This window comes from Tachysurus vachellii, chromosome 1, assembly GCF_030014155.1.
Source record: "Tachysurus vachellii isolate PV-2020 chromosome 1, HZAU_Pvac_v1, whole genome shotgun sequence".
Lineage (NCBI taxonomy): Eukaryota > Metazoa > Chordata > Actinopteri > Siluriformes > Bagridae > Tachysurus > Tachysurus vachellii.
This window is the reverse complement of record NC_083460.1, coordinates 5,317,125-5,333,384: the sequence shown is the minus strand read 5'-3', so window position 1 is coordinate 5,333,384 and position 16,260 is coordinate 5,317,125. Positions and strand designations below refer to the sequence as shown.

The window sequence follows — 16,260 nt, the reverse complement described above, 5'->3', positions numbered from 1 at the left end:
CTCCAAAGAAATAAAGATTTTAACAAAGCCTCACACACACACACTCACAAAACTATTTGCACTCCATGGACAATTTAGATGCCAGTCAGCCTTAAACACATGACTTTGGGCTTGGGGAGGAAACCAGAGTACCCAGAGGAAAGAAGGGAGAACATACTCACAAGGTGGAGGAGGAAATTGAAAGTACCCCAATCCTGGAGGTGTGAGGCTACAGTATTAACCACCTAGCCACTGGCACATGAGCAGTTTGTCTCTTGTGAGCTTGGTAGTGACTGCTGCTGTTGTCGCTTGAGGGCAGGCACATGTCCAGCATTGTTTAATTCAGATGAGAAGCACTAGTAGCTACAGCATATAGAATTTGGAAGTTACTTGGTTAAGAACTCCGCTTTAATCCCACTTTAATGCCCACCCTATCATGGCTTATTGCTTTATTAAATAACGCACTCATCAGTTTTAAAAATGTGTTGTTTAATTTATTGCAACAAAGCAGGAACAAATCAATATTAATGCCCATGGATTCGTCCATATAATTTAAAGACTCTCAAGAGCCACCAACAATCTCTGCTCCCTTCTTCCAAACTTTATTGCTCTTCTATACACATTTAAATGAGACGTTGAATACAAAGTTGTTCTTCCATTGCATGTCAAACAGTAAATAGCAACTGAAACAATATCAGACCACCAAATAAGCTTAAACAATAAAATGATTGAAAAAAATGGATAGATGTAATCTTTCACTATCCCTTAATGTACTGTTTAACATAACACTGGTTTTAATGACTCAACATAACAGTTCAGCTACATTAGCTAAGCTAGTCAGCTCTCCAGATGTAGTTATCTGAGGAAATGTCATTTCACATGTCACTTGTTGCGCTGGCTGAATTTATACCTTTATGTTGCGCACATACATAGAAAACCAACCTGTCGCTTGTCACTTCGTCTCTCGCTAGTATGACCGGATAAGAGCCTAATGATCCCACTCTTACTACACAGACTGTTATAAATGAGCGAGATGGCCTTGGCCGTATCATCGATCTGGTTTTTATTTCGTGGTCATTAGAGAACTGAATCACCTTATGGAGCCTTACGTTACTGACCTGACGTCCCAGAGATCCTGATATTTACCAATTAAATCTATGTGTGAGAGAGACAGCAGCAGATATATAAAAAGAGAGAGGTCTGTTCTTACATCTGTCCTTCTCTCCCTTTTTTTTTATCCCTTTTCTTATTGTTTTAATATTTAACCTGCTGGAGTCCAGTGTGTCTAGGATATTTTTGAATTGTCATTTTTCTAAATGTGTTGCGACACAGCAGGCATCATCGGCAGACATGTAGATCTCCGACAAGCTGTTTATTGTGTAGAGGACTTGCTGGTTAGGAAGGCTGCTGTTTAGTAAAAATAAAGTCTAGATTTTCTTGACATACAGTTTGATTTTTTCTATAGTTTTATGTTTCTGTGTCCTTTTATGGGATGGAGCTTATATGAGTGATTGTAATTGTTTCTGTCTTTATGACAGTTTATATTTTAAACACTTTGTATTTTGTTGTTTCACTCTCAAAACAAATATCTATCTGGCTAGCTTAGCTCAAGTAGCTTTGCTCCTGGTGTTTATTACACGAGGCAAAATGTAACCGAATGTTGGTTAGTTTCATGGTTAATGTTGCTAGCTTATTAGTATCAGATAGCTACTGCTGAAAATGTGACTTAAATGTTAGCTAAACTAAACATGTACCTGGCAAGCTTAGCTTATGTAGCTGAAGTATTCCATTAAAACCAGCTTTATGTTATATTCTTATTTAATGGTGTAGTCGGTAAGATAGATTTAGATACAAGCGTGAATGATAATATTTGGAATTTTAAATATACTCTCTCTGGCAGAGATAGAAAGACTGGATAGTTGTTTTGCTAAAATATAATTATAGTATAATAAGGGTTCCTTCAGTTGGCAGCTCTGACAGAGGCTGTGAAGAGTTCACACAGGGACTGACAGCCCGTCCAAAACTCTCAGCCACAGGCTGAATCATGAGACACACTTGTCTCCGTTTCTCCCACCTCTAATTGAAAGATGTTCCCTCACTTTCCACCCACTATTACCTCTGGGGTAAACTGGCACACTGACTGTGACATCTAACTAATTCTCTTTCTCATCATTTCTCTCCATCAACTATTATATAATTGGGAAGATGCAATCACACAATAATACTGATTAAAAAGCAGGATCGCACACGTGCAGGTGGTTCCACAGCCGTAATCCACACAAACCAGTTTGCAGTTGCTGGCTTTGCTTTAAATTCAAAGGCTTCATTATTTCCTACTCCTAGTCCCTGGTCTATTTTAATTATCTGGAGGGTGTATGTTTGATTGACTTTGTGTGCGTTTTAATCTCCAGGAATCAGTAATCACCCCGCACCCTTGAAGCAAGACGGAGATTCCCTACAGCACTGCTGAGCAATGCAATGCCAATTAGTATGGAAGCTAGCAAATCATTTTAAACCTCAGGGATCCTAAACCTGAGATTTTGCTAAATCATACTAGTGATAAAAAGCTATCCTGGTACAACCTGTGATAACTGCATTGTTGCGTTTCTTGATCTCGATTCTTGTTATATGTGCTGGTGTTAATTCTGAGGGCTGTCCACCAAGTTAATTCTGAGGGCTGATGGCGACCCATATTATCTTCCATAATAGCACTTCTTAACAGCATATGATACATCATACGTTAATCTCTTAATGCATAATTACATTAGATGTTAAGGAATATTTATAAAACAGTATAGTTCCTGTTATTTCTGAGGTAGGAGCAGCTCTAATCACAATAAACCTTCAGAACCAGTGTTCTGAAGACTTTCCCATGATGGAAAACTTACTGTAACAAAGCACTGACACTGAAGACTCCATCCCTAAAATGTACAATAACCATCTAACTAAAGATGAGCTAATACCAGAGCTGAATTGATAGAACATGAACAACACCAAAATATCTCCATTTAAAGATGGAGATCTCATCAATCTCTTGAAAAAACTACAAAATCGTTAGGCTGTTGTATATCTGTGTATTATGTGTGCTTTTACACACATACACAGATCATTCTTTTCCCTCTCTCAAAAGCAAGGACATTGTGTATCAAGATGAGCTGATTTTTTTTTTTTTTTTTTTTTTTAAATCTAGAGATTGATGCTCTCAGCAAGACTGTCATCCGTAATTCCAATCCGATCCTATTCGTCTGGCAGCATTTAAATGTGAGTCGCAGACTTTACCGCAGTGTTTGTCCTTTCCAAAAGGTCCAGAGTGCAGGAGACCACCGGATCGATGAGGGTTACGGCACCACAGCGCTTCCAATATGGCTGCCTGTACTATGGGGCTCATCCATCACTGCTGCCACAAGATGTTTGATTAAGCTAAGGGTCCTAACAGGGCCTTGTCCTCGCCTTGGGGATTTATGATCAGGCCCTGAAGGGACACTTCCTCATGCTATGTAATGATACGCAGCCAGGCGTGCTGGGGGAATAGGGCCAGGAAGGCGGAGTGTTTTCTTTATGCCCACAAGTGTGATTTAGAGTCAGGGATGATGTCTTGTTTCTGCAGTAGCTAGAGGGAGCTGGTTATATCCCAGTCAAAGACATTTAAAACTAAATTGATGTCTATTTTTATCCCACAGCGCTGTTGAATTGTCAAATCTGATTGGTCAGATGTGTAATTAAGTTTCTATGTACACAGAGAATCTGGAGAAAAAGTCTCTTGTGTTCTGCTGAATTTCTAACACTACAGATGCAGTAAATAGATAATAGGTGAAATAAATCCTTCAATATTCCTTTAACTGTATCCTAAAGTCAACTAGAAGGACAAACCTGGAGTGTTTAGGCTCTACTCACTAGTTTGTGAATAAAAATGACAGTAATATTTAGACTATAGGTGAAAGGGACCAAGGGGGGCATGGTGGCTTAGTGGTTAGCACGTTCGCCTCACACCTCCAGGGTCGGGGTTCGATTCCCGCCTCCACCTTGTGTGTGTGGAGTTTGCATGTTCTCCCCGTGCCTCGGGGGTTTCCTCCTGGTACTCCGGTTTCCTCCCCCGGTCCAAAGACATGCATGGTAGGTTGATTGGCATCTCTGGAAAATTGTCCCTAGTGTGTGATTTGATTTGTGTATTTGATTTGTGTATTTGATTTGTGATTTGTGTATGTGATTGCGTGAGTGAATGAGAGTGTGTGTGTGTGCCCTGCGATGGGTTGGCACTCCGTCCAGGGTGTATCCTGCCTTGATGCCCGATGACGCCTGAGATAGGCACAGGCTCCCCGTGACCCGAGGTAGTTCAGATAAGCGGTAGAAGATGAATGAGTGAGTGAGTGAGTGAGTGAGTGAGTGAGTGAAAGGGACCAACTGTTTCACCCAAAGAGAGAAATGATTTATGTATACAGTATCTTGCATGATTATAGTACATACCCCAAAGCTTCATGCTGACAAATATGTTTCTCTGTCACTGTCTTCCTGTAGACGTGACAACATATCAATTGGCTGCTTTTCCTAGGGTGTACGATTTGCCAATTTGATAATCTCCTTATGGCTAATCCTTGATTGTAGGGATCAGAAAAATGTGAAAGAAACCAGAACCAGGTTTTCCATAAGCCTTAAGCATATGCTTGCGTCATGGTTACATTATTAGTCATCATTAGTAGACATTTTTTTCCAAGTGAGTTGTAAAAAAGACAACAAGCTTCTTTCCAGCAAAGAGTTATTGAAATTGAGAATACTCATTTTAATGATTTGGTCCATTTTTTTTTTTTTTTTACACAGTAGGCCTAAAAACACTAACGCTGTAGTGTTAGGATAAAGCTTATAATCGTTCATTCCTTTGCTGGGTTTTATTCTTTTCATCTGTATTTAAGCTTCAAACATGTACAGACTACTAGGAGCTATTGGATTTCAGCCATCCAGGCCAACACGAGACGTGCATTTTTTGCAGATCTCTCAGTACTCGCTAATAATAGTGCTCCAGTGCTATGAACGTCTGTCTGGCTTTAGCCTATATATTAATAAGGCATTCAGTCACCTCCGCTTGACATAATAACCCTCTCCCTGCCATCATGGAGCATTAAACTGGAAGAATGTGAAAAGTTGAACAAGTGATGTTCAAGCTCAGATTCAGCTCTGAGAGTGGATAACTTTCGAGAACCATGGTTTGGTGGATGTTAGCACCAGACCGCTTTTTTAATGAGGACCAGGAATCATTCTCTGAGTTAGGAGAAAAAATGCAAGCAAGAAAACAACCAGAGGGAACAAATATCCACAAGCTTGGATGCTCCTGGTTCCAAAGACTAATTTCAATAACCAGCTGCCTCTTTGTGTAATTCAGGAGCCGAGCTAACCAAAGACATTTAATTCACGGCTAACGAAAATGCTTGTAGAGCCTGAAAGGATCGTCTTTTCTAAATGATTGGCTGTCTAAAGCTAAACGATTGGTCCGAGAGAGAAGGGCGGTTCTGATAGAGAATTTACAGTAGAGGCAGGAGCTGCGTCATCGTCTTCAGGCTTTGAGAAACTCATTCCCTATTTCAATCTCAATAGAGTCTCTCTTGGGCACCGTTGGTGTCAATGCAGAGAGCATGCCCTTCCCAGGCCTGTAAATAAGTCTCTTTAGTGCTCCCTTTTCTTTTGGTCTTGCTTAGTCTCTATTTATTTCCCTGTCTCCTTTTCTTTTCACTGTCTACCCTTCAGTCTGTCCTAGCTGGTTGTACATTAGCCATTAAATTTTGGCTGCAGTCCCGAGCCATGATTTGACATTTTCTCACACCAAGTCCTCCAAATTCTCTCTCTCTCTCTCTCTCTCTCTCTCTCTCTCTCTCTCTTTCGCTTTCTCTCTCTAGCTCTCTCTCTCTGTCCAGCCCCCTTCCTGTTAGGACTGCACAATATAGACAAAGATAGCATATTGTGACTATATTGCTACAGATCATAATCACAATATTCCGCACAAGAAAAAACATGTGCACGTAAATATTTCAGGAAATATTACCCATACGCTGTACCAGTATACGAGCTCGTGAGTTTCCTCCAGGTTTCCATTAAAAAAAAGCACAATGTACGGGTCAGTAGATCAGCGAAGCTAAATTGTGTTCGTGTGAATGTGTGTGGAAGTGAAAGTGAATGCACACAAAATAAATCCATGGCACATACAGACCTTCACCATATTCATTTTGCTAAGACCTTCAGGTACACAGAGATCCAGTTAACAACCAATATATTGTGCTACTGTTCAGCTTTGATTTTCTCTCTCGTTTTCCTGGAGGGAGAATTTTTTTTTCCCTGGCAGCTCATCTGTAGCTCATGTCCTGCTGTCTGGCAGAATATTCTCTCCCTCCCTCCTCGTTCTTTCTGGCATCTGGTTACTGTGGCCACATGATGCCCGCTTGATGCCCATGTGATGCCCGTTCAGCAGCACCGGGCCCTCTCCACATGCATAATGGATGGGCTACATAAGCTCTCTTCACACTTGCCTTCTCCCTGCCAAGAGTTGGGCTGGTGAAACGCAAACAGGCAAGCAATGTGTTCAAGAAGCCAATCCCAAAACCACACACACCCACCACACACACACACACACATGCAGTCACTGCTCCCATGTATATTTTTAACAAGCTATGTCCTGTCTGTCGAGTGTCCTGCATCTTTTCTTTCTTTTTTATCTGTCATATCAGCAGTGTGTCATTTTTCTGAGTTGTCTTTATATAAAAAAAATCATATAAAAAATATATACTACTAATAAAACAGCATCTCTCTGTTTAAAGCAGCTCTGTTTTATGAAGTTGCAGAGGGCCAGAAAAATGTCAATTCTAGCATGATATAAACAAAACTAGGGTTTCCATTACAGTGAAATTTATATTGATATTATTATTATTAATATGTTACTTATGTTAAAAATAATAAATACCTTGCAGTTTTTTAATGGTGTCTTTAACATTTTTAAACTTTATAAACTGCCCCTTTAAAGCTGAAGGCTTTAAAGGCTATGTAAGTTTTTTTTATGGCTGAAGAGCTTATGTGATGAGACAATAAAATAATACGTTTTAAAAAGAACCTGTAAGGCAGCATGACCACCCACAAAGAGAGAGCGAGAGAGAGAGAGAGAGGGAGAGAGAGAGAGAGAGAGAGAGAGAGAGAGAGAGAGAGAGAGAGAGAGAGAGAGAGAGAGAGAGAGAGAGAGAGGAATTTCTTGAGCAGTGAGAAAGAAGGAAAATGCAGAAAAACTGTGAAGGGGCTGTTAGTGCCAGAAAGAAAGAAAAAGAGAAAAGACAAAGCAGGAGGGAAGGAACAGGATGCAAAGCTCATTAACATTCACAGTGCCACAACCCGGGCCACCTGATTTCTATTCTATATTTGATTAAAAAAGTGAAACTTTTCATAATTTCAACGTGTGGACACACATTTACATTCATCTCTCCTCTTCCTCCTGGTCATAAAGGACAACTAGGCAGCCTAATAAACCCTGGTGTTTTTCATTTTTCATCAGGACACTGAGCGTGCCTCATGAGTTAAGCGTGAATGTGCGTGTGTGTCAAGGGTGTGTGTGTGTGTGTGTGTGTGTGTGTGTGTGGGTGGGTGGGTGGGAAGGCACTTGCGATTTCATGATGCCCTTACTACTGACAAATGTCACAGGTCGCCTCTGTTGAAAGAGGCTCTCGCTTTTCAGCTTTATCTGCCCGTGCGAGTGTGTGTGCGAGCGTGTAATGATATGCTTGTGGAGCTGGCAGCGAAAGGAGGTTGGCCGTGTTCTCGCTGATGATGAGAGATTGGTGGAAGGTCAGGGTGCTGGTTTATAAATTATCAACACAGGCTTAGATGGAGAATGTGAAAGAGAGAGAGAGAGAGAGAGAGAGATATTTTGGTGGAATCTTTTTTTAATGAATGTCTTTGTCTGACCCTCAAACAGCCAATAAAGCTTCATTTCAGATTCAAATCACAGCGGTGTTTCTTCTGTCTTCGCTTTCTTGACTTGCTACCTTACAGTATTCTCTCTGTTTTTCCTCGACAGGATGGAGGGTGTGTGTGGTCCCAGCGGGCTGCAGGCACTATTAGTGCTCCTCTGTCTCTCCAGTGGATGTGGTAAGTCAAAGATGTGTCTCGCTTCATATGTCCTGAACTTGTGTAGAATTCTGTATAAAGATGCTCACTTTTTATTAATTAGAGTCAATTCATATAAGCTTCCAATATAAAGTGTATATTTGCTTTGTTCAATTTCAAGCACAAATTGTAACATTTAACGAAACACGGTCGTATTTCATATCTGAAGTATAATACGGTATCATATCGTATCGATTCTGTCAGACGTCTGCATACTTGAACAAGGTTTGGTTGTTCGGGCTACATTAACTTAGTTGTAGGAAAATGAGAGACTAGCGAGACTGAGTCGAGGCGTCTCACAAGGCACCAAGGCGAGAGTCTGACCTGCCGCAGGAATTTATTATTTGTTTTTTTATAATTTTTTTTTATCGTCCACCGTTAGATCAAATGTTTGAATCTGTAGTGTATTTTAGAAGTGGGAAATCAGAGATTTGAATTAATTGAGGTTTTGGAGTTCAAGTGGGGGAAAAAACATGGATGTCTCCATATTAACTTGTCCTCAAGTTAGCCAGTGAAACCTGTGACACGTGATGGATAGTCAGTGTTATAGTTTGCATGTTAATGGAAATAAAAGAAATATTCAGTATAATATCATTAAAAGTGATAGTTTGTTTATTGTTAACGCTGTGTGCAGCCTGGTTCAATTGACATCAGTGATCGGATAGAGAGGAAAGCGTTATCCGATCACTTCCTCGTGCGTCAGCTCCCAGAGGTGGTTAGTGTTACTGTGATTAATAGAGAGAGAGAGAGAAAGAGAGAGAGAGAGAGAAAGAGAGAGAGAGAGAGAGATGGTTGTGGCACCATCTGGATTCCACCGTACACTCTGCACATGATAGGGCAAGCGCTTCTCTGTTGCACCACTTGGACACCCCCTGAGTAGCAGAGAGGGTATTTTCTTTTTTCTTTTTTTTTTTTTTTTTTGTCAGAGGTGATGAATTGTGAGATCCGACCTCTAGAACTGAGCAGAAGAATGCAGCCTAATTGCTTTCGCTTGCTCATGCCATTGGTTTCGAATAGTCACATTTTTGCATTGATTTTTTTAAAAAACCTGAAAACTCAGTAGCAGAGGCTGTGCATTGGCCAAGCTGCATCAGTGGAAGATTAGAACAGCATCAAGATTAGGGTGCATTTATTCATTTAGTTATCATTTAGTTAGCAGCTTTTTTACTTTTTATGTAGTTTTGTAGTGACTAAATGTAATTCACTGGTAATTTATCTGGAAATGATTGTCATGTTTACATAATTATGAGGAACAGGCCTTACCAAGTATTTTGTGAGTCTGATACGTATTTTTAGTTCGGTTTAGTCTGCGAAAATATTTACACGCAACTTTATTAAAAGGTTGATAAACGAGGCCCGGTGTTAGTGATAAGGGCCTATTGGTGCATTTTAAAAGCTTCTCATTCAACATAACTGGTTCACAAGACAAACACATAAAACCTTGTATATCACAGTGAGTGCTTGAAACCTGAGTTGTCTGTATATGTATGAGTTATGTAGAGTTTCCGGGGGGAACGGTGGCTTAGTGGTTAGCACGTTCGCCTCACACCTCCAGGGTTGGGGGTTCGATTCCCGCCTCCGCCTTGCATGTGTGGAGTTTGCATGTTCTCCCCGTGCCTCGGGGGTTTCCTCAGGGTACTCCGGTTTCTTCCCCCGGTCCAAAGACATGCATGGTAGGTTGATTGGCATCTCTGGAAAATTGTCCGTAGTGTGTGATTGAATGAGAGTGTGTGTGTGTGCCCTGCGATGGGTTGGCACTCCGTCCAGGGTGTATCCTGCCTTGATGCCCGATGACGCCTGAGATAGGCACAGGCTCCCCGTGACCCGAGGTAGTTCGGATAAGCGGTAGAAAATGAGTGAGTGAGTGAGTGTAGAGTTTCCTGCTCCGTCGGTTCGAATAGACGATGGTAAAGTCCGTTACTGTCCCAGTCTCAGGGCAGCCTCACTCACTCGGCCAGGCATTTCATTAAATGCCCCATAGCAGTGTTAGGCGTCACAGAGGGGCTGATGGGAAAGTAAGTTCCCTGCCAGGCTACATTTAAGCTCCTGAAAGTCTGGAGCAGCAGTTTATAGAACGTTAGGTTAAAGCTCACAGATGGACTATGGGAGAAGTTTATTGTTCAGGGATTTTTCGAGTGCTGTGAGGTAGCACATGTGAAATGTGGCTTCAAAAATAATTGTAGTGACTGCGTGTGTCGATACATAATGGCTCTGTACACTAGTGCACACCATGCAGCCACCTAAAGCTGTTGCTCTTTCACTCTCACTCAAGCACTTCTGAGTGTTAAAGAATTTTGCCCTCTCCGACTGTGTTGGGATCACCATAAAAACATATAAAACATCACTGTGTCTCCTGTTCAATGATTCACCATGTAGTGATGATTTTAACACCAAATGAGACATGTCCAGTTTTATATCTCTGGCACACATTCAAACAGAATACAGATATTAGCCCAAGTATGCTTTTGGGTGGAAAAGCACTGTGTGTGTGTGTGTGTGTGTGTGTGTGTGTGTGTGTGTGTGTGTGTGTGTGTGTGCACGCATGCTCACAGTGTCTGTGGAAATAAAAGCACAAGGGAAAATAAAGTTGCCGCTTCCTTCCTTTGTGCTCAGCAGTCATAATCTGACACATCTGTTCACACACATGCACTAACACACACGTGTACGCACACACATATATACACACAACCACATACACACGTATATACACACACACCTTTGAAGTAGGTTTGAAAAGCACTTCAGCTTCACCACTGGCTGAAACACTAGAAGTGGCGTTTTAATTATTCACTCAGGGATTGATGGCTGGGTGTCTACATGATTTCCTACCATATGTCTCTCTCTCTGTGTAACTGTCTTACTGTGTGTGTGTGTGTGTGTGTGTGTGTGTGTGTGTGTGTGTGTGTGTGTGTGTGTTACTGTCTCACTGTCTCTCTGTCTTACCCTCTCTCTAACTGTCTTCCTCTGTGTGTGTTACTATCTCACTGTCTCTCTGTCTTAATGTCTTACCCCTTCTCTGTTACTGCCTTTCTCTCTCTGTTACTACCCCTTTCTCTTTCCCCCTCTTTCTCTCTCTCCTCCCTCTATAAGAGCCATATTGAGCAGTTTGACCAATTCTTTTCTCCCACTTACCAAGCAGCTGTTGCCATGGTTTTGCCTAGTGATGGCTGAGGTCTGTGTGTGGGTGCAGATGTGCAGCTATGTGTGTATGTGTGGGTGTTTGTGTGTTTGTGTGTGTGTGTTGGTGTGTTTGTGTGTGTGTGTGAGAGAGAGAGAGAGAGAGAGAGAGAGAAAGAAAGAGAAAGAAACATAGATTTTTTTGAAGATAGGGGGAGGAATGAGGATAAGCTGTGCTTTCACTGGCATGGGAGTATTAATGCATACCCCCCCTGAGAGAGATAGATAGATAGAGAGAGAGAGAGAGAGAGAGAGAGAGAGAGAGGCAGGTTGGGGAAAGAATAGATGAAGAAGAAGCAGAGTCGATACTCAAAACACTATTTGTGACTGTTCTAGTGAAATGATAGAACTGACAAGACATGATGTGAGATGTACCACATGTGAGAACAGCATGTTCTCGCACCTGCGTGTGTTACAACCCATTCAGAGGAATAAAACGAGTGGATTTTTGAACAATAGTGAGGCTCTAGGGGGTCTGCACTGTGAAAGCTCTTCTATCTAAATGCAGATTTGAGGTTTTTTTTTTTTGTCTTTATATACCACGGGTTAACACGCCTTATATCCGTTATTCAAACAACACACACACACCACAACCACCCACGCACACAAGCATCGCCCTTATCCGTTTTCCTTAAAAGCCGATTGTATTAAATATCAGCAGTTTAGTTTGCTTTCACAGTCACAAATGGATTCAGGAGACAGATAGAAGAAGGCAGAAGAGTCAGATGAAATCTCAGAGTCAAGTTTGTTCTCGGATCATGTGGCTGAATGAGTCAAGTAAAGTGATCCGAGACGGTGCAATTCCCAAACCAGACAGTGATGCAGCTGCTCAGGATGCTCTCAATCGTCCCTCTGTAAAACATACAGTAATCACGATAGGTGGAGGGAGATGTGCTTTCCTCAACCTTCATAGGAAGTACAGTCTCAGCTTTCTTACTTCTGGAGCTGGTGTTAAGTGACCAGGTGAAATTCTCCACCAGATGAACAGCAAGGAATTTGGTTCTCTTGATGATCTCTACGGAGGATCCGTCGTTGTTCAGCAGATAGCGGTTGCTCTGTGTTCTCCTAAAGTCAACAACCATCTCTTTAGTTTTAACATTCAGAGACAGGTTGTTGGCTCTATACCATGCAGTTATCAGTCGTACCTCCTCTCTGTATGCTGATGAGACCATCATCATATCATCGGTGATCATCATATCAATCATCGATGAACTGTGATTCGAACTGTGAATTGCTACACAGTCGGAAGTCAGCAAAGTGAACAGAAGTGGGCTGAGTATACAAAACCTTATGTAAATGAGAAATGAGCAGTGTTGTGCTAGTTACTAAGAAAACGTAACTAGTTACAGTTACTAGTTACGTTATTCAAAAAGTAACTCAATTACTTTGTTGATTATTTACACCAAAAAGTAACACGTTACTGTTAAAAGTGACTTTTTAATTACTTTTTTAAAGAACGTTCTTTAATGTTCCCATTAATGCCCTTTTATGCGTTATGGTCTATACAAACACAATACTGTGTGTTGATCTGTCCCTGGCTAACGGTCCGGTTAAAATCTAGTCGCTGTTGTTTGGCTGGTGGGGCTTGACTCACTTCGAGTGTGTCCACAGACACCGGGCTAGATTCTAGCTTCGTCAAGGCTTCGAACCAGAAAGACACAGCTTACATTTGACTAAAATGTTTTTGTCTTTATGCTCAACTAAAGTGAAATAATGAGCATATTTCCACTTAGAGAAACTCGTCTTGCTCTCGCCTTGACTCGCCATTACTGCCGCACATACAGTACTTGAATAAACGGAAACACGTCCACGGTGCGTTCTTCATGTTTACAGGGGTTGGCATCCACCAATCCTACAATGCGTCACTGCTGTAAACAGATTAGGCTGTAGGCTACACTTCAGCCATAATGAATTCATTTAAAAAAAGTAACGGACAAACGCAACATATGGTAACGGTAACTGCGTTACTTTATTTAAAAAGTAATTAGTATTAGTTACTGTCAAAAGTAACTGCGTTACAGTAACGTGTTACTGCCCAACACTGGAAATGAGTATGTCAAATTTTTGACTCGTTTCTACAGCACAGTACAATTTCTACTCATTTCTCTGTTTGGAAAAAACGCTAGCTAGCTGAATTGTTAGCTTTTATTATAAGTTTGTTTCTGCTTCCTTGCATAGTTTCCTAGTTGCCCAGCAACAGTATTTTATGACTGCTAAAAAAAAAAAACAGTTTAAACTATTGTCACCTTTTAATTTTAAATGCACAAATTCACAAGTAACCCATTGTCAGTTATAGTAACTTAAACAAAAGTGGTATGGTTCTGAATCTATTTATTAAGCTTTAATACACACACAAATACACACACAGACACACACACACACACTCCACTGAAAAACTCTGATTAATGCGACGGCGACCAAACTGTTGCCCTTTCCACTGACTCCTCTCTCTCTTACCATGATCAGGCCATCGGTCTCCTGCCGAGTGTGTATAATGGTGCTGACATCAATCAGTAACCTCGCTTTCATTACCAGACACAACATACACACACACACACACACACACACACACACACACACACAGTTATTTAGTTAATTAGAATATTTTTCAAAAGCAGGGACAGGAACGAACACATCGCTATAGAAACAGCCATCACTCTCGGCTGCCGATACATCCTGTCTTTAGAAACACACACATAAAGACATTCTACTTTTTCTGTTTACCTCATTAGCCATTTTATGCATAACGGCTTTCTTAGGTCAAAAGCTCTTTTCCCGAAGCTCTTTTCTTTTGCCGAAGCTGCTCTTAAGCCAGTGCAGGTCTATGGGAAGACTCAGAGAAAATGAGCAATGAGTAAACCAGCTGTTACTCAATTTAGCAAGTGATTTTCACTAATTGTGCTTTCTTAGGGACGTCCTACATTTTTTGTATATCACTGTTGACGTAAATATACATGCACTGATGATCATTTAACTGGCGAGTATAAATTCTGGTATAAATCCCGGTCAATGCAGCAGGTTATGGGCTAAAATTAAATGTATATTTATATAGAAATGATCATAAAACTACAGCTAAAGGATAGAAAATAGCTAAAGGATAGAAAATACGGACTGAAGAATGACTAGAAACAAATATGTCTGATGTTTTGATTCCCATCATCCCTCATTTCCCCGATTTTTTTCTTGTTTATATTAAAGTTAAAATTAAAGTCCGCTCGACTATTTCCTCTTTGCTCATTTTGCTGGCTTCACAATCTCAGGAAAATGAATAACTTCCACCCACTTCCAGTTTGAACAGCAGGTAATGAGTATGATTATTCTACAAACACTTTCTTCAGAACAGCCAGAACGTTTCTGTAGATTATGATTTTAAAACAGCTCGTATAAAGAGCAAGTGTATGATTTGAATAGAGCTCTATGGAGTTTATGCTTGAATCGTGCAAAAAATTAGGCTGCGAGAAGAAAGAAAATGTTGCGAGTGCATGTGATGGATGTGACTCACTCGTCTTATGGAATGGATATGGATTAAAATGTTGGTGAAAATGGAAGCATATCACTGTGATGTAAGCATTAAGCATAAGTTTTCAGGGTTCTGGGGAAAGTACGTACAGTAAGGAGCACAGTCTATTTGTTGAAGTACAGCTTTTGTTCACGACGTGTGGCGAAACTCGCAAATTCAGACCCAAATGCTGAGAAATTGTGGACCCCTTTGTCCAGATCTCTGTGAATCTCTGTGTGTTTTTTTTGCCTAAGTTCTTCATAATAATTTTAGGTGTTTATGTTTTTTCTTTCGCTACAGGTTTGACTGAAGCAGAAACTCTCGTTACTGTACGCAAAGTAACACACCTTGCAGTGCAAGAGCCTCTCGCAGGCTCCGCCCTCCTTCCCTGCTTTCACACCCTCCAGCTTGCCTCCTCCCAACAAGGCTGGACTCCTCGTGTGCGATGGACCCGCCTTCAGGGTGACACAGAGACGACTGTGCTCTTGCTGGAGAACAGGGATGCTCGTGTACATAGGGCCTACCAAGGCCGGGTCAGTGTGCCAGGGTACCACTCAAACAGCCTGAACTTCTCACTGGCTGTCTCCCAGCTCCGCACCAACGACTCTGGGATTTTTCGCTGCCATGTGATCCTCGGGGACACTTACGAGCAGGACACCATCACACTGGAGGTTACAGGTGGGATTTTGTAATAATGAACCGGAGAGGATGGGGCAGTGTGGCTTAGTGATTAGATCATTACCACTGGGGTTGGGGGATGATTCCAGTCTCCATCCTGTTTTGTGTGTTCTCCCCATGCATTAGGAGTTTCTTTCGGGTTCTCTGAATTCTTCCACCTGTCCAAAGATGCTTTGTAGCCTGATCTTTGTAGCAATCTGATAATAGCATCTCTAAATTGTCCGTCACGTATGAATAAGCATGTGTGTTAGTTTATTGTGTCCCGTAAAGGGTTGTCTCTCTCCTTGTGCCCTGAGTCCTGGGATAATCTCAAGGTTCCCTGTGAACCCTGTGTAGAAAAGTCGCTGAGAATTGATGGATGGAATCAGAGGAACCCATTAAACACTGCTAATGGTTTCATTGGAATAGAGTACAATCCAATATTATCCCAATTATTATAAACAACAGCGTCAATTCAGCGATCAAATTATAACCTTATTAAATTTGACTTCTTACTCCAGCCATCTTCGCTTAGAACTTTGACCAATGTTAACTAGCTATCTGCCAGGGGCTTTGCTGTGAGGACCATCAATTACAAACCTCCAGGGAAACAGAAGTCGATAAGCGAGCCCAAAGGTCTGTCTTTAATTTAGGCTGCTGAAGTGTGCCAGGAAGATGCTGCCTCATTAATGAGTCCTCAAAGCTGTAGTGAATTAATTACTTCCTAATCGTGATCGATTTATTCTGTCAAAGTAATATCAGGTTTTTGCCTATAGTGCTGTTTAGTTTAGTTTTATTCTTATTTTCATTAAAGT

The 16,260-nt window shown here is 41.2% G+C and overlaps 1 protein-coding gene across 1 annotated transcript in view; it reads left to right on the top strand.

Annotated features, from left to right (window-relative positions):
* Nucleotides 1-16,260, top strand: part of ncana (neurocan a) — a 79,876-nt gene that overhangs the window by 17,852 nt on the left and 45,764 nt on the right. Inside the window, exons 2-3 of the mRNA XM_060869512.1 lie at nucleotides 8,024-8,094; nucleotides 15,089-15,466. Of these exons, the coding sequence (XP_060725495.1) occupies nucleotides 8,025-8,094; nucleotides 15,089-15,466 (448 nt within the window). The 5' untranslated portion in view covers nucleotide 8,024. The remainder of the gene's footprint in view (nucleotides 1-8,023; nucleotides 8,095-15,088; nucleotides 15,467-16,260) is intronic.